This window comes from Microcaecilia unicolor, chromosome 2 (assembly GCF_901765095.1).
Source record: "Microcaecilia unicolor chromosome 2, aMicUni1.1, whole genome shotgun sequence".
Lineage (NCBI taxonomy): Eukaryota > Metazoa > Chordata > Amphibia > Gymnophiona > Siphonopidae > Microcaecilia > Microcaecilia unicolor.
Window position 1 is genome coordinate 611,674,609 of NC_044032.1, and position 24,831 is coordinate 611,699,439.

General features: G+C 47.8%; 1 protein-coding gene across 3 annotated transcripts in view; it reads right to left on the bottom strand.

Moving 5' to 3' along the window:
* The window catches only part of TMEM131L (transmembrane 131 like), a 308,022-nt gene that overhangs the window by 22,169 nt on the left and 261,022 nt on the right, over positions 1 to 24,831 (bottom strand). For all 3 annotated transcript variants that reach the window (XM_030191626.1, XM_030191627.1, XM_030191625.1), the window contains exons 28-30: positions 9,116 to 9,273; positions 8,380 to 8,559; positions 8,037 to 8,115 (exon numbers count right to left, since the gene is read on the bottom strand). In XM_030191626.1, the coding sequence (XP_030047486.1) occupies positions 8,037 to 8,115; positions 8,380 to 8,559; positions 9,116 to 9,273 (417 nt within the window). The remainder of the gene's footprint in view (positions 1 to 8,036; positions 8,116 to 8,379; positions 8,560 to 9,115; positions 9,274 to 24,831) is intronic.

Below are 24,831 nucleotides of genomic sequence, written 5' to 3' on the forward strand. Positions count from 1 at the left end.
GGTCATTGTCGTGCTGGAAGACCCAGCCACGACCCATTTTAAGGCCCTGGCGGAGGGAAGGAGGTTGTCACTCAGAATTGTACGGTACATGGCCCCATCCATTCTCCCATTGATGCGGTGAAGTAGTCCTGTGCCCTTAGCAGAGAAACACCCCCAAAACATAACATTTCCACCTCCATGCTTGACAGTGGGGACGGTGTTCTTTGGGTCATAGGCAGCATTTCTCTTCCTCCAAACACGGCGAGTTGAGTTCATGCCAAAGAGCTCAATTTTTGTCTCATCTGACCACAGCACCTTCTCCCAATCACTCTCGGCATCATCCAGGTGTTCACTGGCAAACTTCAGACGGGCCGTCACATGTGCCTTCCGGAGCAGGGGGACCTTGCGGGCACTGCAGGATTGCAATCCGTTATGTCGTAATGTGTTACCAATGGTTTTCGTGGTGACAGTGGTCCCAGCTGCCTTGAGATCATTGACAAGTTCCCCCCTTGTAGTTGTAGGCTGATTTCTAACCTTCCTCATGATCAAGGATACCCCACGAGGTGAGATTTTGCGTGGAGCCCCAGATCTTTGTCGATTGACAGTCATTTTGTACTTCTTCCATTTTCTTACTATGGCACCAACAGTTGTCTCCTTCTCGCCCAGCGTCTTACTGATGGTTTTGTAGCCCATTCCAGCCTTGTGCAGGTGTATGATCTTGTCCCTGACATCCTTAGACAGCTCCTTGCTCTTGGCCATTTTGTAGAGGTTAGAGTCTGACTGATTCACTGAGTCTGTGGACAGGTGTCTTTCATACAGGTGACCATTGCCGACAGCTGTCTGTCATGCAGGTAACGAGTTGATTTGGAGCATCTACCTGGTCTGTAGGGGCCAGATCTCTTACTGGTTGGTGGGGGATCAAATACTTATTTCCCTCTGCAGAATGCAAATAAATTCATATACTTTCCACAATGTGATTTTCCGGATTTAATTTGTGATGTGCTATCTCTCACTGTTACCAATAACCTACCCTTCAATTATGGGCTGCTCATGTCTTTGTCAGTGGGCAAACTTACAAAATCAGCAAGGGATCAAATACTTATTTCCACCACTGTATGTATTTAGGCACTTGTAGTTATGCCAGGTCTATGGCTGGTGTAACTGTGGGCATGTAAATGTTAGGTGTGCCAAGGTAAAATTATGTATAATCATACCTGATAATTTTCTTTCCATTAATCATAGCTGATCAATCCATAGACTGGTGGGTTGTGTCCATCTACCAGCAGGTGGAGATAGAGAGCAAACTTTTGCCTCCCTATATGTGGTCATGTGCTGCCGGAAACTCCTCAGTATGTCGATATCAAAGCTCCATCCGCAGGACTCAGCACTTAGAGAATTACACCCACGAAGGGACACTCTGCCCAGCTCACCACCGCCGAAATGGGGGAGGGGAATTAACCCAGCTCATCCCCACACAAGTGGGGGAGGGGAATCCGTCCAGCTCATCCCCGCGGAGCGGGGGAGGGACACCACACCCGCCGATGCGGGGGGATCTGGCTTATCCTGCAACCGCAACCGCGGGAGGAGCTGACTGACCCTAACACCGCCGAAGCGGGAGGGGTACAAAGCTGCCCTACAGCCGCACGAAGCGGGAGGGAGTGCCGGCAGAATTTTAAGTCTCAATCCAGCCCCGTAAAACGGAGGGGAGAGGAATGCAGCAGCTCACTGTAACACAAACTCGTCTTAACTCTTGAAGAATCCAAGTGAAAAAACTTGAACACGAAATCTTTCTGAAGTAACTGAAGACTAAACTTGAACCTGAAATGCAACCAGAATAAAAACAGTACAGATATCTGGGAGGGGCTATGGATTGATCAGCTATGATTAATGGAAAGAAAATTATCAGGTATGATTATACATAATTTTACCTTCCATATCATCAAGCTGATCAATCCATAGACTGGTGGGATGTACCGAAGCAGTACTCACCCAGGGCGGGACATTGAAATCCCTGACCTCAACACTGAAGCTCCAAACCGGGCCTCCGCCCGTGCAGCCACAGTCAAACGGTAATGCTTGGAGAATGTATGAGCCGAAGCCCAAGTTGCCGCCTTGCATATCTCTTCCAAGGAGACGGATCCGGCCTCTGCCATCGAGGCCGCCTGAGCTCTCGTGGAGTGAGCCTTCAGCTGGATAGGCGGCACCTTCCCCGCGGCCACATAAGCCGCTGCAATGGCTTCCTTGACCCATCTTGCCACTGTAGGCTTAGCAGCCTGCAGACCCTTACGAGGACCTGCAAACAGGACAAACAGATGATCCGATTTCCGGAAATCATTGGTCACTTCCAAGTATCTGATGATGACTCGTCTCACATCCAGATATTTAAGAGCAGAGTACTCCTCTGGGTAGTCCTCCCTACGAAAGGAAGGGAGACAGAGCTGCTGATTCACATGGAAGCGAGAAACAATCTTGGGCAGGAAGGAAGGCACTGTGCGAATAGTCACTCCTGCCTCAGTGAACTGCAGAAAAGGCTCTCGACATGAGAGCGCCTGGAGCTCGGAAACTCTTCTGGCTGAAGTGATAGCCACCAAAAAGACTGCTTTCAACGTCAGGTCTTTCAGAGATGCCCTCGACAAGGGTTCAAAAGGCGGCTTCTGCAATGCTCTTAGTACCAGGTTGAGATTCCACGCAGGCACCACTGAGTGCAGAGGAGGGCGCAGGTGATTAACTCCCTTGAGAAAGCGCACCACATCTGGCTGCGAAGCCAGGGAAGCACCCTTCAGGCGGCCCCTGAAGCAAGCCAGAGCCGCTACCTGGACTTTAAGGGAACTGAGCGACAGGCCTTTCTCCAGACCTTCTTGCAGGTACGCCAACACTGAAGAAATTGGAGCAGTGAAGGGAGAAAGTGAGCCTGCTTCACACCACGCTGCAAAGATACGCCAAACCCTGGCGTAAGCAGTAGAAGTAGAGCGCTTCCTCGCTCTCAGCATAGTGGCGATGACCTTGTCTGAGAAGCCCTTCTTCCTCAGACGCAGCCGCTCAATAGCCAGGCCGTAAGACCAAAGGGGGAGGGATCCTCCATCACCACGGGACCCTGATGTAACAGGCCCTGCTCCACTGGCAGCCGCAGAGGATCGTCGACTGAGAGCCTGATCAAGTCCGCATACCAGGGACGCCTGGGCCAATCCGGACCCACCAGGATTACCCTGCCGGGATGCTTTGCCACCCGGTCTAGCACCCTGCCCAACATGGGCCAGGGCGGGAACACATAGAGAAGCTCTTGTGTCGGCCACTGTTGGAGAAGAGCATCTACTCCCAGGGATCGAGGGTCCCGTCCTCTGCTGAAAAAGCGCGGCACTTGGCAATTGGCCAATGACGCCATCAGATCTAGGCTCGGCTGGCCCCAGCGCTTCGTGATGTCCAAGAACGCCTGAGCAGATAGCTGCCACTCTCCGGGCTCCAAGGTATGGTGACTGAGAAAGTCCGCCTTGACATTCATGACTCCGGCAATGTGGGCCGCTGAAAGCTGCTCCAGGTTCGCTTCCGCCCACTGGCAAAGATTCATAGCCTCCTTGGCTAGAGGGGCGCTCTTGGTACCTCCCTGGCGGTTGACATAGGCCACAGCCGTGGCATTGTCCGACAGGACCCGTACAGGCTTCAACACCAGTACCGGGATGAACTCCAAAAGCGCCAACCGAATGGCTCTGAGTTCCAGGAGGTTGATAGACCACTTTGCCTCTGCAGGAGACCAGAGCCCCTGCGCTGTCCTTCCCAAGCAGTGGGCTCCCCAGCCCGACAACGAGGCGTCCGTCGTGACGACAATCCACTCTGGGGTCACCAGAGGCATTCCCGCAGACAACTTGTCTGTCTGCATCCACCAGCTCAGCGCCTTGCGCACTGCTGGGTCCAAGGGAAGGCGCACAGCATAATCCTCCGACATCGGAGTCCAGCGCTGCAGCAAAGAGTGTTGAAGTGGTCTCATATGAGCCCTGGCCCAGGGCACAACTTCCATCGTGGCCGTCATAGAGCCCAACAGCTGCACATAGTCCCAAGCCCGAAGGGGAGAGGCTACTAGGAACTGGTCCACCTGAGCCTGAAGTTTGACAATCCGATTGTCTGGCAGGAACACTCTGCCCACTTGGGTGTCGAATCGAACTCCCAGGTACTCCAGGGACTGAGTCGGGCGCAGCTGGCTTTTCTCCCAGTTGATGATCCATCCCAGGGAGCTCAAAAGAGCAACTACCCGGTCCACAGCTTTGCCGCACTCTGCATAAGAGGGGGCTCGGATCAACCAGTCGTCCAGATAAGGATGGACTTGTACCCCTTCCTTTCGTAGGAAGGCCGCGATGACCACCATTACTTTGGAAAAGGTCCGCGGAGCAGTAGCCAACCCGAAAGGGAGGGCTCTAAACTGGAAGTGTCGTCCCAGGACTGCAAAACGCAGAAAGCGTTGATGAGGAGGCCAGATGGGAATATGCAGGTACGCTTCCTTGATGTCCAAGGATGCCAGGAACTCTCCTGCCTTCACTGCCGCTATAACAGAGCGGAGAGTCTCCATGCGAAAGTGCCGCACTTTCAAGGCCCGATTGACCCCTTTGAGGTCGAGGATAGGCCGGACAGAACCTCCTTTCTTTGGTATCACAAAGTAAATGGAGTAACGTCCCTTGCCAAGCTGACTTTCTGGCACCGGAATGACCGCGCCCAGGCGGATCAGATTGTCCAAGGTCTGCTGCACTGCCACAGCTTTGACCGGAGACTTGCAGGGAGAGAGTACAAACCCGTCTTTTAAGGGTCGGCAGAACTCTAGTTTGTAGCCGTCTCTGATGACTTCCAGCACCCACGCGTCTGAAGTTATTGTGGTCCACTCGCCCAGAAACGAGGACAGCCGTCCTCCAATCTGCACTGGGGCGTGGACCAAGACCCCGTCATTGGGTACGAGACCCTGGGGGAGGACCAGAGGGAGCACCTCCGGGACGGCGGTCTCTGCGAAAGGAATGCTGCTTGGGGGAGAAATTCCTCTTGAAGGAAGAGGGGGCAGAGGAACCCGACTTGCCCGGGCGGTACCGACGGGCTTCCTGCAACCGTCCTCTGGAGGTACCGGGACGAGTACTAGCCCGAGCCCTGACCTCTGGTAATTTCTTGCCCTTAGACGTGCCGAGATCGGTCACGATTTTGTCCAGCTCGACCCCAAAGAGCAGCTTGCCTTTAAAAGGCAACCTAGCCAGGCGGGATTTAGAGGCGTGGTCAGCAGACCAATGTTTCAGCCAAAGCCACCGCCGCGCAGAGATTGTCTGAGCCATGCCTTTCGCTGAGGCCCTCAAGACATCATACAGCAAGTCTGCCAAATAGGCTAAGCCCGATTCCAGGGCCGGCCAATCAGCCCTCAAGGAATGATCCGAGGGGGAAGCCCGCTGCACCATAGTCAGGCACGCCCTGGCCACATAGGAGCCGCAAACTGAGGCCTGCAAACTTAAAGCAGCCGCCTCAAAGGACGACCTTAAGGCCGCCTCCAATCTTCTGTCTTGGGCGTCCTTTAGGGCCGTGCCACCTTCCACCGGCAACGCCGTTTTCTTAGTCACCGCAGTGATTAAAGAATCCACGGTAGGCCACAGATAGGCCTCACGTTCACTCACAGCCAAAGGATAGAGGCGGGACATAGCCCTAGCCACTTTAAGGCTCGCTTCTGGGACATCCCATTGAGCCGAAATTAAGGTGTGCATGGCATCATGCACGTGGAAGGTTCTAGGCGGGCGCTTCGTCCCCAGCATAATGGCAGAGCCAACAGGGGCTGAGGGAGAGACGTCCTCCGGAGAGGAAATCTTCAAAGTGTCCATGGCCTGTAACAACAGGTTGGGCAAATCCTCTGGGCTAAAAAGCCGCGCTGCAGAGGGGTCATCCGCTCCATCCGAGCGGGGATCCGTCTCCTCCAAGGAATCCGCAAAGGACCGTTGGGAGACCTCAGACACGCTGCTCTCATCTACATCGGAGGAGACAAAGTCCTCCAAGGCCTGGGAATCAACCCGAGGACGTTTACCTCTGGGAACCTCAACCTCTTTACCAGACGAGGGAGCAGGGGCAGCGTTGTGCATGAGGAAGGCCTGATGCAGCAGCAAAACAAACTCGGGGGAGAAACCCCCCAAACTGTGCACTTCCGCAGCCTGGGCAACAGCCCTAGACGCACCCTCAACCGGCGCTCGCAATAGCGGGGGAGAGACATGCTGCGCATCCAAAATGGCGTCCGGCGCGAAACTCCGCGAAGGAGCCGCGCGGGAAGAACGGCTCTTAACTTTAGCCGCTTCTGTGCCGTCGCCCAAATTAAGGGCGTTCATGGCATTAATGTCTCCAACCTCAAGGGCGGCCCAAGAAGAAGCCGTCCGAGCCGCGTGGCCGGCCAAGATGGCGGAGGCGAGGAGCGGGGGATGGGCGTTTATGGCGGGAAAAACCGCCACGCCGGAGGAAGGACCGGGACATTCATCGGTCACGAAACTGTCACCCAACAAGGGCGAATCAGGCTTTAAGACCCCCGCATCCCCTCTAGAAGCGCTCAAGCGACCGGGGGAGCGACCCTTTGCGCCCTCGCCCTCCGACGCCATATGCCACGAGGAGAAGAATCGGGGAACCCCCTGCCCGCTATAAAAAGGTAAAAATTACCTGCTGTCCGCTCCGAGTTGTAACGACCTGGTGTCCCAGTGAGTAGCTGCAATAGACGCTTAAATAAACGTCGAAATAAACGCCTTTAAGGACGTTCAAAATTTTTTTTTTTTTAACGGAGCCAGCGGGAGGGGGGAGAAAAGGAGGGACCTGGCACCACCAGGTTTGCACTTGCTCAAAAGAGCCCTCAACCCCAGGCACTCAACAAAACCTAAAAATTAGGCTTGGAGGCCTAGCCAGAGCTGCTGCTGTGTGTGACCACCACCTGCTGAGATAGAGAACATACTGAGGAGTTTCCGGCAGCACATGACCACATATAGGGAGGCAAAAGTTTGCTCTCTATCTCCACCTGCTGGTAGATGGACACAACCCACCAGTCTATGGATTGATCAGCTTGATGATATGGAATATCAGGTTAAGCTGCTATCTATAAAGACACCTGGGCACCCAGGTGTCATTATAAAATACTTACTCTATCAAAAGGCTATCAATATAGTCCATTCACCTTGAATTAACAATATAACAAGTAATGGACTAGCGGTTCACTGTTAGAATAAATATATTTATGGATGTAAAGGGGAAAAAAGTCTGATCACCGGGTTAGCATCCCATGAATCTCTCCAGGGTGATATATAACCCTTTTGGTGACTATTATAATCATTGACAAAAACCCCCCTCCGTTCATATAATTTGTAACAACTATTGTGACTTCTATTAGAATGTTCATTGTTTAAACCAAACGACACTGTGCGAGGTGACTGGCAGTAAGCTTTAAAAAGTCATGCAGGACAACACTTATCTTCTGGTTCACTGAGTCTCAACGGACACCTGTTTCGCTGTCATTTTATCAAGGGATTGGAGCCTCAAAAAGCAGCGACATGGTACCTGCTGATTACTGCTATTGCTGGGATCAGCGTGGTCAAAATGTCCAGTTGTTTAGTTCTTAAACAATACGCCCAGCATGTTTAATTCCTGCATCAGTGGCACACTGGCAACCTACATAGAGCTCCCCCGAGTCCAACGTGTACTTTAGAAAATCACCAAAATTACTCTTTTTGACCCACACCATTATACAAAGGTTGCTCTTCAAATAAAAGTTGCTTTTATCCACAGCCACTGGGTAATATTGTGCTGCTCTCGTTTTCTGGACTTGATTCCTTCTGCAGCACCTGTTGCCAATCTTTCTTGCTGGTCAGAATATACACTCCAATCATGCGTCATCGGGGTGCCTAACTGCAGGTGCTTAGCTACTGAATTGCCCCCTATATGTGTAGACATTCTCCGAGGATGGACAGGCATAAAGGGATGGAATTGCCCAGTTATTCCTGTCCACAGTGCTTGTCTCAGAAGTCAGCAGGCAACAGCAAAAAAGGGACAGCAGTCTATTTCCCCGCTTAGCTATTTACCTTGTATTACAAACGCTGTGCAACAGATTTACAGCCATCTGTGTTTCAGCAGGAAAGTCATTGCGTACCATACTCTCACCTAGGGAAGAATGGAGATCACCATGAGTGCACACCTGTGAGAAGAATATCACCAAATTTGACGTAAGGTAAAAAGGCACTCCACTTTGTAAAGGAAATAAGGGTGTCTTTTACTAAAGCTTAGCTTGAGTTATCTGCAACAGGGCCCATAGGAATAAAATGGGCCCTGCTAAAGATAACTTGAGCTAAGCTTTAGTAAAAGACCCCCTAAATTAGGTACAGATAGCTACGGATATGCGCAACATGCTGCCTCACTGTTACTTACTAGATGGAAGGACCTGTCTCAGAAGGATGGGTTTTTTATCCCCATCAGAGCTACTGGTGCTGCTCCAGCTACCCCAGCTTCCCCGGCTGGCTCGTACACTGCCCCGGGAGCTTCCGCATTCTGAGCTCGAGTCTAAGGAATTCTTCTTTGCACACATCCTCCTTGAGTTCTGATAATGCTCTACAAACACAGAATAAACAAGAACAGAAGAAACCTTTAATCATTTCATATAAAGACATCCATGACTCGGAAGAGACTGCAAGCCTACGCTTTCAGACAGCTTCCAGCATACAGACCCTGTCCACTGCGCCTGAATCACATGGGATCTGACTGGACTGATTAGACCTCGAGGAGCAAAGCCTGCCTGTGACATACTCTCAAGAGCGCTAATCAAATTCCTCACTGTGCCTCTGTTCAGGGTATGGTCAGTGTATGGCTAATGTGACTTTGGCCCCTCCTGGGTACAAAAGCGAATTGTGTACAAGACAGACCCAGGATTCTTCTAGAACTAATATTACAGCTGCCCAATTTACAGGTTGAAAAAATAAGTTCATTTTGACATGCTGAGTCGCTGCATACTTTACATGCACCAGGACTAACAATGATTGGCACAGCAGCTGAAATCATTAGACTATGATACATTCGAATTACTGCTCCAGTCATGCAGAGCTCTGCTAACCTTGGTGTTTATAAAACTGTGATGCAAATACTGGCATCTCTGACTGCTCACACACACCTGTTTCCTCCTCTGCTGGCAACCTTCCTGGTTTCTGCTCGGTTTTGCTGGTTTCCCCATTACCTACTGGATACCAGTTTCTTAGTTTACTACTTGCTCTAAGTTCCGGCCTCTCAAACTCAGTGCACATATGTTTCCACTCAGTCTGCTCGGGGACCCTGAAAACAAACAGAAAGCCTAGTCACTATTTATGCTTTTATGGACAAGTTCTCCCAGTCGCTACTAAGCTACAAAGATTCAGATTATACAATGATTTTTTCTAAGAAACTGTAGGGGTGCACAAGTTGGACCACAAAAAAAAAAAAGCAGGACAGAAAGAGCATTGAGGCATTTGTATTCAGGGCCGGTCTTAGCAAGTGCGGGGCCCTATGCAGACCAATTTGGTGGGGCCCCATCCTAGCCCCGCCCCACTGTAGCCCCGCCCCTACCCTAGCTCTGCCCCTTTATACGATTATTCCATTTTTAGAAAATTTTATAATGAAATTTCGACAAATGAAGCTAAACTTGTACAAAAAAACTGATTGAAATAATAAGCACAATGCTATCATGAAACCTCCCCTCCCCAGAAATTATTCAGTTCAAGTCCACTACAATTAGTAGTTCCAATTCTCATAACAAAGGAGAATAAAGGAAAAATATTAAGAAAAGATTCAGTACTTTCAAATTCCCCTATTACTCTGTAACCCATATATGCAATAAAATAAAAATGAAATGAAAAGATATACAATAAAATTAAGCGATGTGTAAAATATAATGTACAATATAAAAATATATAGACCACCAAGGTATTAAAATTGTTTTAAAATATGTACCACAACTCTCTGACTCAAGAAGACTCCGACTCTGTCATCCATAATTGTCTGACAACACACAGAAAAAAAGTAAGTAAAAATAAAATAGACACAATTAATACCTTATACACCAATATACCAACCATACGGAAAATGCAGACCGTCAACAATATGAAGCTAGCAAGGGATCATAATACCACAATTCTCATGTAGAGCCACAAAACACCCTTTTAGAGGTAGTGTGTCATGATTTAGGCTCTACACCCTTTCTGATGTTTGGTGCCACCTTAGTAAGGCCAACACACTATCTCTCCACTGCAAAACACTGTACACAAACTTGTGCAAACACACACTCATAACCTTAACAAACCATAAACAACACTAATTCCAAGGACAGGACGAGCTACAACCTTATGCGTGGCATGGAAAGGCAACTGTAATTACACCGGGCTCTAAAACACCAGTGCACAACCTAGTGAAAAAAAACAAACAAAAAGGGCTGCAAACTATACGCTAGCAGAATACTGTACCTTCCTTGATCACACCTGAAAAACACATGAATGCAAAATACTGAACTGGAAAGTTACCTCAAGAAGTCAGACTCAGCATGCAGCAATACTACAAAAATTGAAACTTACTTGAAAAATATCACAGATGCACATTTCCAAAAACTATTCAAATTACAGACCACCAGATAGAACAAATGTGGGGACTAAACTTCCATCCAATATCCTATTAGTGTCCCAAACATATATATTCACTGCAGGGTTTACAAATTTTTATAGTCATCCACGATTTACTCCAAATTATTTTCGGGGTTCATCAGATCTAACTGCCTCTCACATCCATCTGAACAGTTATGTTCTTTGCGTCACAAGCGGAATGGTGTGCTGCAAATCCTCATTGAATCCCCTTCTTATCATTCATATCACACTGTTTAATTTCCAAGTCGTATAATTTATGTAATCCAGCAAAACTGTTTTTAATAATAAAATATGCCCAACATATCTCAGTGCATAAAATTATCTTTAAATGATGGCAGCTTGTAAACGCTAGGGAACCCCCACCATTTCCAAAAACTGACATATACCAATTAATAAATCCTGAATAAAATAGTTTTTTTCTACCTTTGTTGTCTTGTAACTTCGTTTTTCTGATCATGCTGGCTCAGTATCCGATTGTGCTGCTATCTGTCCTCTTAACTCCGTTTCCAGGGCTTCCTTTCCATTTATTTCTTTACTTTCCGCCTTTCTTCTTCATTTCTTGCCCTACATCCGTAAGTAAAAGCTGGGTCCTCCGCAGACTTGACTGTCCAGTGGATCCAGCTTCTGCCTATTTTCTATATCCATGTGCACTTTTTCTCCTCTCTTCCTTTTCCCTCACCTCATCGCCTTCCTCACTCTTCCCTCGCCTCCATCCATGTCCAGCATTTCTTCTCTCTCCTCCATGCACCCATGTCCAGCAACCCTCCTGTCCCCCCTGCCATCCATCTATGTCCAGCAACTCCCCCCGTCCCCTCTGCCATCCACCTATGTCCAGAAACCCCCCTCCCCTCCATGCACCCATGTCCAGCGACCCTCCTGTCCCCCTGCCATCCACATATGTCCAGAAACCCCCCTCCCCTGCCATCCCACCCATGTCCAGCGACCCTCCTGTCCCCCCTGCCCTCCCCTGCCAACTGCCATCCACCTATGTCCAACCCCCCCCTCCCCGGCCATCCACCCATGTCCAGTGACCCTCCAGTCCTCCCTGCCCGCCCCTGCCATCCACCTATGTCCAAAAAACCCCCTCCCCTCCATCCAACCATGTCAAGTGACCCTCCTGTCCCCCCTGCCATCCACCTATGTCCAGAAACCCCCCTCCCCTGCCATCCACCCATGTCCAGCGACCCTCCTGTCCCCCTGCCCTCCCCTGCCAACTGCCATCCACCTATGTCCAAACCCCCCCTCCCCAGCCATCCACCCATGTCCAGTGACCCTCCTGTCCTCCCTTGCCAACTGCCATCCACCTATGTCCAGTAACCCCTCCCCTGCCATCTACCCATGTCCAGTAACCCCTCCCCTGCCATCTACCCATGTCTAGTAACCCCCCCCCGCCCTTGTCCAGCACGCGACTCTCCGCGTTCCCCTGCTTCCCCTCCCTCCAGGCACCTGAGCCCCCCTCTCGTCCGAGCCCCCCCCCCCCCGACCCGCCAAACGACCCTCTTCTGCCACCCGACCCGGCAGGCACCTCACCTGACCCAACATTTTAAAAAAAATCTTCAAGCGGCGATGCCTGCGTCTGACTAGAAGAAGAAAAACCGCTTCGCGGTTCATCCATTGGTCGGCTTTCCCTCATGTCCCGCCCTCTGATGTAACTTCCGCAAGGGCGGGACATGAGGGAAGGCTGGCCAATGGACGAACCGCGAAGCGGTTTTTCTTCTTCTAGTCAGACGCAGGCATCGCCGCTTGAAGATTTTTTTTTAAATGTTGGGTCAGGTGAGGTGCCTGCCGGGTCGGGTGGCAGAAGAGGGTCGTTTGGCGGGTCGGGGGGGGGGGGCTCGGATGAGAGGGGGGCTCAGGTGCCTGGAGGGAGGGGAAGCAGGGGAACGCGGAGAGTCCCGTCGTTTGACATGGGTGGAGGGCGGGCAAGCAGCGGCAGTCCGGCAGCGAGGCAGAGCTGAGGCGCGCTGCGCGGGGCCCCCTTAGGCGCGGGGCCCTATGCGGCCGCCTCGGTCGCCTCTGCCTAAGACCGGCCCTGTTTCTATTGTAGTGCTGAAGATGACTGTTAAGAATGACAGCTAGGAAATCAAACAGATGGGTCCTTGACCAACTAAAACCCAAAATCTCACTAGAAGATCACATAGGTACACTGACACTGTGTCATATTTCAACCATAGCCATCCCAGTTACTGGCACATCTGCGACATCCTAAAAGATCATCAAGCACGTTGCAATACATGTGTGGAGAAATGTTTCTATACACATTCAAAGCTACTATTATGAGCTATGATAAAGGCTCTTCCCACACTGACACAATCCCTCAAACTAGACATCTGATCCACTGTGATCAGAATGCCTTAAGTAACACAGTGAGCATATAAATTAAAATTGGATTTACCTCACACCTTTTTGTTGGTAGTTCAAGGTGAATTTTACTTCAGGAACAGGGAATTATTTCCCTCTCCCCAGAAGGTGTACAATCTAAACAGCCTATTTACTAACCCACAGCAAAATAGCACATTTATGCTGAGTCGCTGCATACTTTACATGCACCAGGACTAGCTATTTTACCACAGGATTCACTACCACACAGTGTTTCAGTGCTACGGGTTAGCAAACCTGGTGGTAAAATTTGGTTTTGCTTTGCTGCAGCCAAGAATATTGCATTAGACAGCAGGCCTCAACTCAGGCCTGCCATTTTCTAAAGAAAAAAATATCCCGCCACTCCCAATCCTTCAATTCTTAATAATATTTCAAAGTCCCACCCCCTAACTACCCTCTGTCCACCTCCCCCAGCACATAGCAAGGTCCTTCCAAATGGATAGCGTTTCAAGTTGTGATGAATCCTACAGTTCGTTTACTATATGGTTTGTCAAAACATGAACACACTACTCCTTTTCTTCAACGTTTGCGATGGTTATCCATGCAAGATAGGACCAAGTTCAAGCTTATAGTTATGGTTCATTGTGTTTATATCATGAGTCATCCCAGTACTTATTGGACTGTCTTCACTGGTACCATCTACTACTACTACTTAACATTTCTAAAATGCTACTAGGGTTACGCAGCGCTGTACAATTTAACATAGGACAGTCCCTGCTCAAAGAGCTTACAATCTAAAGGACACGTGAACAGTCAGTCCGATAGGGGCAGTCAAATTGGGGCAGTCTGGATTTCCTGAAAGGTAAGAGTTAGGTGCCGAACGCAGCATTGAAGAGGTGGGCTTTAAGCAAAGACTTGAAGATGGGCAGGGAGGGGGCTTGGCATAAGGGCTCGGGAAGATGTTCCAAGCACAGGGTGAGGCGAGGCAGAATGAGCGGAGCCTGGAGCTGGCGGTGGTGGAGAAGGGTAATGAGAGGAGGGATTTGTCCTGTGAACGGAGGTTTCGGGCGGGAACGTAAGGGGAGATGAGGGTAGAGAGGTAGTGAGGGGCAGCAGACTGAGTGTATTTGTAGGTAAGAAGGAGAAGCTTGAACTGAATGCGGTATCTGATTGGAAGCCAGTGAAGTGACCTGAGGAGAGGGGTGATATGAGTATATTGGTTCTGGCGGAATATAAGACGTGCAGCAGAGTTCTGAACAGATTGAAGGGGGGATAGGTGGTTAAGTGGGAGGCCGGTGAGGAGTAAGTTGCAGTAGTCAAGGCGAGAGGTAATGAGAGCGTGGACGAGAGTTCGGGTGGTGTGTTCAGAGAGGAAAGGGCGAATTTTGCTGAGGCAAGCACTTTGTTTTGACAACTCCTGTACAATGGAGATGCCTGACTTTCGACTGGAATATAGCAGGAGGAGAATTCTTTTCTGCAGCAGGCCCAACAGAATGGAATAAATTCCCACGTGCCCTTAAGAGCCAGAAGAACTCAGGACTATTTATGGTTCAACAATTTTTATTGATGTTCAAACACAAAAAAAAAACCCAGCTACTTTCATATGAACTCAGGACTATTTAAAAAACTGTTAAAACAGCATTTTTTGATGCAAGCTACAATTTGACTTTGATATAACAAGGACGCAGCGCAATGATATGTTTTATTTTTATTACGTATGTTTATTTTGTACTCCTCTCTGGATAAGAGCAGTATATAAGTGTAATAAAATAAATTAAAATTAAATAGCGGGGGAAGGAGCAACCACTGACTGCTCCTAATCCAGCGGTTCCCTCTGTCCAGTGGTGGCTGACCTCTACTGGAAGTCTCGTAGTTACTACTGTTAAAGGTCAGACTGTCTAAACGAAGGACTGCCCCCTTATTTTGGAAGTCTGATGTTTAACGGAGTGGAGGAGTGGCCTAGTGGTTAGGGTGGTGGACTTTGGTCCTGGGGAACTGAGGAACTGAGTTCGATTCCCACTTCAGGCACAGGCAGCTCCTTGTGACTCTGGGCAAGTCATTTAACCCTCCATTGCCCCATGTAAGCCGCATTGAGCCTGCCATGAGTGGGAAAGCGCGGGGTACAAATGTAACAAAAAAAAAAAAAACAGTAGTAACTGAAAGACTTTCAATACAACGATCACCATTTGGTCAGAGGGACCTGCTGGAGCAAGAGTGACTGGGGGGTTGAACCTACCCTCCACTATCCAGTAGGGCAGGAGTTCTCAACCCAGTCCTCAGGACACACCTTGCAAGTCAGGTTTTCAAGATACCCACAATGAACATGCATGAGATAGAGCTGCACAGCATGGAGGTAATACATGCAAATTTATCTCATGCATATTCATTACGGATATCCTGAAAACCTGACTGCCTGAGTGTGTCCCAAGGACTGGGCTGAAAACCCCTGCACTAGGGAGACCCCAGTATTTACCAGGTTAAGACAAAAATATGGAACATCACAACTGTATCACCATATGGCACATATGGATCTATTTCAACTCTCAAAAACAGTGAGCACACTTTAACCCTCAGAAACTGTGAACAAAACAATGGACAACTCAGTGTGATGTTCACATGGTGCCAGCAGATTGCTAGAACTCAGTAAAGGAGGGTTTCGTCACTTGAATTCAAACCACAACACTTCTCCATTCTGTGCGACTTCCTCTCCACACATCAGTTGCCAATCATGCCTCTTTACAGGAAAGAGAATTTGTTTCTTTTTGTTTTAATCCCTCTTTCTTTTGCCCAAAAGAACCAACCAACTTTCTCCCCTCAGCATTCAAAAGAAGTTATGCAACACCTCTGAAACACAGCTGCAGCAAAGAAAAGCAGCCCTCTCCTAGAACAGAAAAGACCCCAGTAAATTAAAAAAAAAAAAAAAGTACATGACTCACAACAGCTAATTTTACTTTTATCGCTTTATTATTCATTACATTAAAATTTTTCTCATGAATAGAGTTGCCTGTGAAAGACCACACTGGAAGCCAAATTACTCTGTTTATCCACAGTACAGGCAGAGAGGCTGGCGCGCCTGATCTCTGCACGAGGGTCTTTCTATGGGCACAACCTGTGCAATCTTTTGGTCACCTTTTGCTCATACAGGTCCAAATCCCTAACTTGTTTGACAGGCAAATTATTCCGGTACAATCTGTCAAATATTTAGGTGTGATTATAGACTCAGCTCTATCGTTCAATGATCAGATATCAGAAGTAGTTAAAAAGTCTATCATGTAAGACAATTTCGTTCTATTAGAAATAATTCACTGCATATTTTAGCTTATGCTTACATTACGACACATCTTGATTATTGTATTATCAAATTCAATTTGAAACGTTTACAAACTTTTCAAAACACAGCTGCTCGTATAATTTGTAGAGCCTCAAAATACGATAAGGCTATGCCTTTACTACGTCAACTTCATTGGAACCTGATCTATCTGAGAAATTCATTTAAGGTCCTTATCCTTAAGCTAACCATCTTATCTTGTGAACTTATTCCATACACACCGTCGCAAACTTTATGTTCACTTACGGACAACAGGCTGGTAATTCCACCTCCCTCAAGAGCTAGGTGGGAATCAGCCCGAGCCTCAGCCTTTTTCTTTCTATCACCATCACTGTGGAACTCCCTCCCAAAACTTATCAGGGTGGAAGAATCATTTACACTCTTTTGTAAGGCCTTGAAAACCTATTTCTTTGAAAAAGCTTTTGAAATTTAGTGCTACCCAGAAGCATATCTGGACTTCGGCGGGAGGGGGGGCCAGAGCCAGAGTGAGGGGGCACATTTTAGCCCCCCCCCCCGCCAACTTGACCCCCCACCCCTGCCGCCACCAACCCTCCCCCGCCGCCTACCTTTGCTGGTGGGGGACCCCAACCCCCGCCAGCCGAGGTCCTTCCGTTGGAAAGCTGGCAGGGGACCCCAACCCCCACCAGCCGAGGTCCTTCCGTTGCAAAGCTGGCGGGGGACCCCCAACCCCCGCCAGCCGAGGTCCTCTCTTCCGTTGCAGCAAAGCTTCCTTCAGTTTCAAATTCTGAGTCTGACGTCCTGCACGTTGTACGTGCAGGACATCAGATTCAGAACAGGAAGCTTTGATGCAACGGAAGAGAGGACCTCGGCTGGCGGGGGTTGGGGGTCCCCTGCCAGCAAAGATAGGCGACGGCGGGTTGGTGGCGAGAGGAGGGGTGGAGAGGGTTGTCGCAGGGGAGTCCAGTGCCAAATCTACGGGGGCCCAGGCCCCCCCCGTCCCCATGCAGATACGCCCCTGGTGCTACCTTATCTACAGAACCACTCAGGAAGGAAAGAAAATATAACTATTGAACAGGGAATATATATTACCAAAGGAAATAGTATTGACTGATGTGATGTGTATGATTGATACAATTAATTGTTTTGTTCTCTTTGGTATAGAAGTTTTTGTTAGTGCTGTCCTATCATAAAATGGATTTCTTTTATAAGTTAGAATATCATTGTATGTTATTTGTATTTTTAAAGATATAAACCGTTCTGATTTGCTATGCAAGTGATAGTAAATAAATGATAAAACTGAGATGTGAGGTCATATAATAGAGAGCTACACTAGTCTAGTTTACAGAGAATATGGTAGAGGAGTGTGGTAGCCGGGTTAGTCCACTCTTAAGGTTATCAATAGAAATCAAACAAAATAAAACATGGAAAAGAAAATAAGATGATACCTTTTTTATTGGACATAACTTAATACATTAAGTTATGTCCAATAAAAAAGGTATCATCTTATTTTCTTTTCCATGTTTTATTTTGTTTGATTTCTATTGATAACACAGAGAATATGGGAATGAACTAGCAGTCTAAGAGCTGCTATGTCTAAGAATGGATGGATAGAGTGTATGTGAGAAGGGTGAAAAAAAGACTATTGAATGAGAATTGAGATATGAGATTTGTAAGTAAAAGCATTAGCAACAGTGATTCTTAATACGCTAACAGCTGTTACCACATCCTCTGGTAACGAGTTTCAACACTTAACTATTCGCAGACTGAAAAATATTCCTTCCCATTCATTTTAAAAGTATTACCATGTAACTTTGAGTGCCCCCTAGTCTTTGTACTTATTGAAAGCATGAACAATCTATTCACGTTTACCTGTTCTACACTAGAGAATGACATGGCTACTGTTATTATGGATTTAGGGGCCCTTTCACTAAGCCACATAGGTGCCTACACACGCCCAACGCACATCAATTTGGAGTTACTGCACGGCTACCATGTGGCCCGTTTGGTAATTTCATTTTTTATGCACGTGTGCTATGCGCATGCCAGAATGGCGAGCGGCGAAAATCGGGTGGTAACTCTGACTTGACGCGCGTAGGTGATTACCACACGGTTAACATGAGAGACCTTACCGCTAAGTCAATGACTGGCAGTAAGGTCTCAGACCCAAAATGGACGCACGCCAATTTTTATTTTGCCGCACGTCCATTTTCAGCAAACATTTTAAAAAGGCATTTTTTACAGGCACGCTGAAAAATGGATCTGCGCATGCCCAAAACCTGTGCCTACACTACCGCAGGCCATTTTTCAGCACACCTAAGTAAACGGACCCATGGGAGGAGGCGGCCTGGAGGGGAGGGAGAAAGGTGCTGGACCCATGGAAGGAGGAGGCCTGAAGGGGAGAGAGAAAGGTGCGAACTAATGGGAGGAGAGGGTGCTGAAGGAAAGGGAGAAAGATGCCCTGCCTAGAGGAGGAAGTGTGCTCAAGGGAAGGGAGAACGGTACTGGACCCATGGGAGGAAAGTGGGGTGCTCGAGGGAAGAAAGGAAGGAACTAGATGCACGGGAGGAAGGGGGTGCTTGAGGGAAGGGAGAAAGATGCTTGACCCATGGGAGGAGGAGGAGGCTGGAGGGAAATGAGAAAGGTGCTGGACCCATAGGAGGAGGGGGTGCTAGAGGAAAATGAGCAAGGTGCTGGACCTGTGGGAGGAGGGGGTGCTGGAGGGAAATGAGAAAGGTGCTGGAGGGAAGGGAGAATGGTACTGGAACCATGGGAGGAAAGGGAGGTTCTCAAGAGAAGGGAGAAAAATACTAGATGCATGGGAGGAAGGTGGAAAGGAAAAAAGTGCTGGACCTGTGGGGGGAGGGAGTTGGAGGGAAATAAGAAAGGTGCTAGACACATGAGAGGAGGGGGGCCGGAGGGAAATGAGAAAGGTGCTAGACACATGAGAGGAGGGGGGCCGGAGGGAAATGAGAAAGGTGCTAGACACATGAGAGGAGGGGGTACTAGAGGGAAATGAGAAAGGTGCTGGACACATGACAGAAGGGGGTACTAGAGGGAAATGAGAAAGGTGCTGGACACATGAGAGGAGGGAGTACTAGAGGGAAATGAGAAAGGTGCTGGACACATGACAAAAGGGGGTACTAGAGGGAAATGAGAAAGGTGCTGGACACATGAGAGGAGGGGGTACTAGAGGGAAATGAGAAAGGTGCTGGACACATGACAGAAGGGGGTACTAGAGGGAAATGAGAAAGGTGCTGGACACATGAGAGGAGGGAGTACTAGAGGGAAATGAGAAAGGTGCTGGACACATGAGAGGAGGGAGTACTAGAGGGAAATGAGAAAGGTGCTGGACACATGAGAGGAGGGAGTACTAGAGGGAAATGAGAAAGGTGCTAGACACATGAGAGGAGGGGGGTACTAGAGGGAAATGAGAAAGGTGCTGGACACATGAGAGGAGGGGGTAATAGAGGGAAATGAGAAAGGTGCTGGACACATGAGAGGAGGGAGTACTAGAGGGAAATGAGAAAGGTGCTGGACACATGACAAAAGGGGGTACTAGAGGGAAATGAGAAAGGTGCTGGACACATGAGAGGAGGGGGTACTAGAGGGAAATGAGAAAGGTGCTGGACACATGACAGAAGGGGGTACTAGAGGGAAATAAGAAAGGTGCTGGACACATGACAGAAGGGGGTACTAGAGGGAAATGAGAAAGGTGCTGGACACATGAGAGGAGGGAGTACTAGAGGGAAATGAGAAAGGTGCTGGACACATGACAGAAGGGGGTACTAGAGGGAAATGAGAAAGGTGCTGGACACATGACAAAAGGGGGTACTAGAGGGAAATGAGAAAGGTGCTGGACACATGAGAGGAGGGGGTACTAGAGGGAAATGAGAAAGGTGCTGGACACATGACAGAAGGGGGTACTAGAGGGAAATGAGAAAGGTGCTGGACACATGACAGAAGGGGGTACTAGAGGGAAATGAGAAAGGTGCTGGACACATGACAGAAGGGGGTACTAGAGGGAAATGAGAAAGGTGCTGGACACATGAGAGGAGGGGGTACTAGAGGGAAATGAGAAAGGTGCTGGACACATGACAGAAGGGGGTACTAGAGGGAAATGAGAAAGGTGCTGGACACATGAGAGGAGGGAGTACTAGAGGGAAATGAGAAAGGTGCTGGACACATGACAAAAGGGGGTACTAGAGGGAAATGAGAAAGGTGCTGGACACATGAGAGGAGGGAGTTCTAGAGGGAAATGAGAAAGGTGCTGGACACATGAGAGGAGGGAGTACTAGAGGGAAATGAGAAAGGTGCTAGACACATGAGAGGAGGGGGTAATAGAGGGAAATGAGAAAGGTGCTGGACACATGAGAGGAGGGAGTACTAGAGGGAAATGAGAAAGGTGCTGGACACATGAGAGGAGGGAGTACTAGAGGGAAATGAGAAAGGTGCTGGACACATGACAAAAGGGGGTACTAGAGGGAAATGAGAAAGGTGCTGGACACATGACAGAAGGGGGTACTAGAGGGAAATGAGAAAGGTGCTGGACACATGACAGAAGGGGGTACTAGAGGGAAATGAGAAAGGTGCTGGACACATGAGAGGAGGGAGTACTAGAGGGAAATGAGAAAGGTGCTGGACACATGACAGAAGGGGGTACTAGAGGGAAATGAGAAAGGTGCTGGACACATGAGAAAAGGGGGTACTAGAGGGAAATGAGAAAGGTGCTGGACACATGAGAGGAGGGGGTACTAGAGGGAAATGAGAAAGGTGCTGGACACATGACAGAAGGGGGTACTAGAGGGAAATGAGAAAGGTGCTGGACACATGACAGAAGGGGGTACTAGAGGGAAATGAGAAAGGTGCTGGACACATGAGAGGAGGGGGTATTAGAGGGAAATGAGAAAGGTGCTGGACACATGACAGAAGGGGGTACTAGAGGGAAATGAGAAAGGTGCTGGACACATGACAGAAGGGGGTACTAGAGGGAAATGAGAAAGGTGCTGGACACATGACAGAAGGGGGTACTAGAGGGAAATGAGAAAGGTGCTGGACACATGAGAGGAGGGGGTACTAGAGGGAAATGAGAAAGGTGCTGGACACATGACAGAAGGGGGTACTAGAGGGAAATGAGAAAGGTGCTGGACACATGAGAGGAGGGGGTACTAGAGGGAAATGAGAAAGGTGCTGGAACCATGAGAGTAGGGGGGGCTGGAGGGAAATGAGAAAGTTGCAGGAACCATTTATTCAACCAAGCTGGTACCATAAAGAAAACAACCTGCACCTAAATCTCTCTCCTTTCACACCCCAAACAATTAGAACTTCCATTACGAAATTCTGACTGGATTGTTAAAAAAATTTTAAGATACATATTTCCTCAATTTGTCACTCAGATATCTGGGACAATTCTCTTTTAGGGCCCTGAAGGTTAGCACTAATATTTCAAATTAAAGCCAAGAGAAGGAAAATACAACAAAATATTTAAATACTTCTGTGGTATAAATGCACAGGGGGCAAACCTGTTTTAACTGAAAAGGAAGTTCTAGAATGAGGGGGCATAGGATAAACGTGAAGGGAATCTAAGGAACTATTTATTAATGAAGAGTGGTGGATGTATGGACCAGCCACCTAGTGGAGGTGGTAGAGACAAGGACAATATCTGAATTCAAGAAAGCATGGGACAAACACAGAGGATCTCTAAGGGTGAGGAACAGACTATACAGCTTTGGTAGTTGGTATAGATGAGCACACTTGATAGGCCATATGGTCTTTATCTGCCATCACTTTCTCTGTTTCTAATTTACGAGCATGCAGATCAAGTAATACATGTAGCATTACCATGTTAATCCCCAAGCAGGGCCTCCAGCTTGACTGGACATGCTGCAGAAGTGGTATCCATAATCCTCAGGAGGCCAATACAGAAAGCTAGCAGGAGTCTAACCATATGGTTACCCTGGGCTGTATGTGCATATTACTGGCTGAGCAATGCACAGAGAGAATGAACATGGGTGTTAACTTGTACAGAAAATATGGTAATAAGATTATTCCACTTCAATACACAGAAGGAAATGGTGGCTTTTGACAGGCGCACAATGCGAAAAGTTATTTGCCAGGTCCAGAGCAGGGTAGAAGGGTTGGTTAAGTGGATTTCATGCCTTTTTTTGTGATTTAAATGCCTTTGTTTTTCTTTTTTTCCTGCAGCCAGAACAAGTTGTCTGCAACTTTAAAACTCAGAAGGGAGGTAACAGTAATAACAGCATGTCCGAACAAAAGTGAAAGTGCTAGTACACATCTGCAGCTGCTGTTCTGCGCATAAATATCAGCTTTGCAAAGATTTAGGGTTGAATTCTACCTATTTTATTTATTTAGATTTTTGCTCACACCTTTTTCAGTAGTAGCTCAGGCACTCTGGATATTTCTCTGTCCCAGGAGGGCTCACAATCCAAGTCTGTACCTGAGGCAATGGAGGGTTAAGTGACTTGCCCAAGACCACAAGGAGCAGCAGCGGGATTTGAACTGGCCACCTCTGGATTACAAGACCGGTGCTCCAATCACTAGGCCACTCCTCCACTCTATAAGCCATGCCTAAAGTTTGGCACGGTTTACACAATAACACTTAAGCGGAGAGGCTGTGCATGAACTCAGGTGCTGCCATTTGCACCAACGAAAATGTGCTCCAAATGCCATGACTAAATTTAGATGCAGAGCACTCAATATTCTATAATTACACGCGTAACTCAACATCACCCCCCTCCCCCTCCCCAATCCGCCCCAAAACGCTCATGATCCTCCCCTTTTTCGGGCTGCACCTAAATTTATGCACTAAGTTCCAATTAAATCTAATTAGTGCCAATAATTGCTTGTTAAAAAGCCAATTATTGGCACTAATTGACTCACTAGTCTATTAAATTGCATGCATGCCTAAATCTGCGGGTGCAATTTTTGACGACTTTATAGAATCAGGGGGTTAATGTGCAAGAAACGTTTGGAAGGTTAGTATTTATGTGCACAACAAGAGTTACAGATGTGTGCTGGCAACTTTTGTTTTCTGCAGACATGCACACAAGAAACTGCGCTTACTGCTGAACCTTTGTGCACACGTGATGGGGACGCATCTCCTGATTAGTGCACAAATTCTGCACACATAAAATTCACATAGAATTAGCTTTCTGCATGGCATGGTTTTAAGTTTATGATAGATGTCTCTTGCTCTAATGCATAGCTTTCTGTACATAAGCACATAAGCATTGCCTTACTGGGACAGACCAAAGGTCCATCAAGCCCAGCATCTTGTTTCCAATAGTGGCCAATCTAGGTCACAAATACCTGGCAACATCCCCCAAAAAAGTACAAAAGTATCGATCCCCAGGTGTGGGAGAGGGGATAGAGAAAATAAACTGTGGTTACTGCTTAAGGGTGGCAACTAGCAGCCATTCAGGGCCCATGGCTGAAGGGTTTCAGGGCTTTCTCTCCGATTCACATCTGGCTGTTTTCTAAGTCCCTGCCCGTACTGTCACCCTTGATAAGCTGATCAGAAAGTCACTGTACAAGCTAGAATCGTTGGCCATACTCTTCCAACAGACTCTGCCAAGGGATTTATGGTTTATTAATTATTTGGTATACCGCCTTTTCTACATCAAGCAATCAGGGTGGTTTACATAGTAAAATAATATAAAAGCTCAATAGTAGAAAAAGAAAGGGAGGGCACTGCAGCACAGAAAAAAAGATGCAGAGAACCTCAACAATTATTAGAGACATTTAATATATTGTAAATGCAGACAAATGCAGCAGCAAAGGTGTCTGGGAAAACAAAAGCTGCTCAGGCAGCCTCAGAGCCTTGAATCTAAGGCATGAGAATACAACAAATTTCAGTCTAGTGCATGCTAGACACCACCGACTTAGTGCAGGGAGACAGTCAGTGAAATTAGGGCCTCAGCTAGTAGAAATGCTGATCAGACCAGTGCAAAGACTTCCACAAGTGAATCTCGGAGAGTTATAGAAGCACCAGCCACTATCACTACTCTGTAATTATGCATTTGGCCAAAGAGACAAAGATCAAATGCAACAGTGAGCATAAAATGTAGATCAAAAACACCACGAGAGAGAAAATACAATAATACCTGATGAATATATTTATTGAAAAAGATCCAGAAGAAAAAAAAATATCCTGCTCTGTACAAAGAATCCAAGAATTGGCCAGCTAACAATAAGAAATTTCTTAAGATATTGTGTTTGGCTTCATGGTAGTCTAATGTGGCTAATAATAATAATAATATTATGAGTACACACTAGCTCTCTGCTGTTCTGGTTTTTCTGGTACTGGGACATAGCAGCTCAGTAACGAATGTTACGTCTGCATTCCCAACAAGCTCTGCAGTGAAGAGGACAGGCAATGTTCATGGTACGGTGCTGTTTATCTGCAACACTCTCAGGGAAAGGTGTCTGCTTCACTGCCATTTCTCCAATGAAACTGAAATACCAGCAGGGGATACTGTTAAACTTCTGATACTGCTCCCACCAGGAAGCTGGAGTTGAGGAGGTGACAAATTACATGGATGCTTCCGGACAGTTGTAAGGCACCTTCTCGCATGTTTGAAGTGATATATGTTCCTC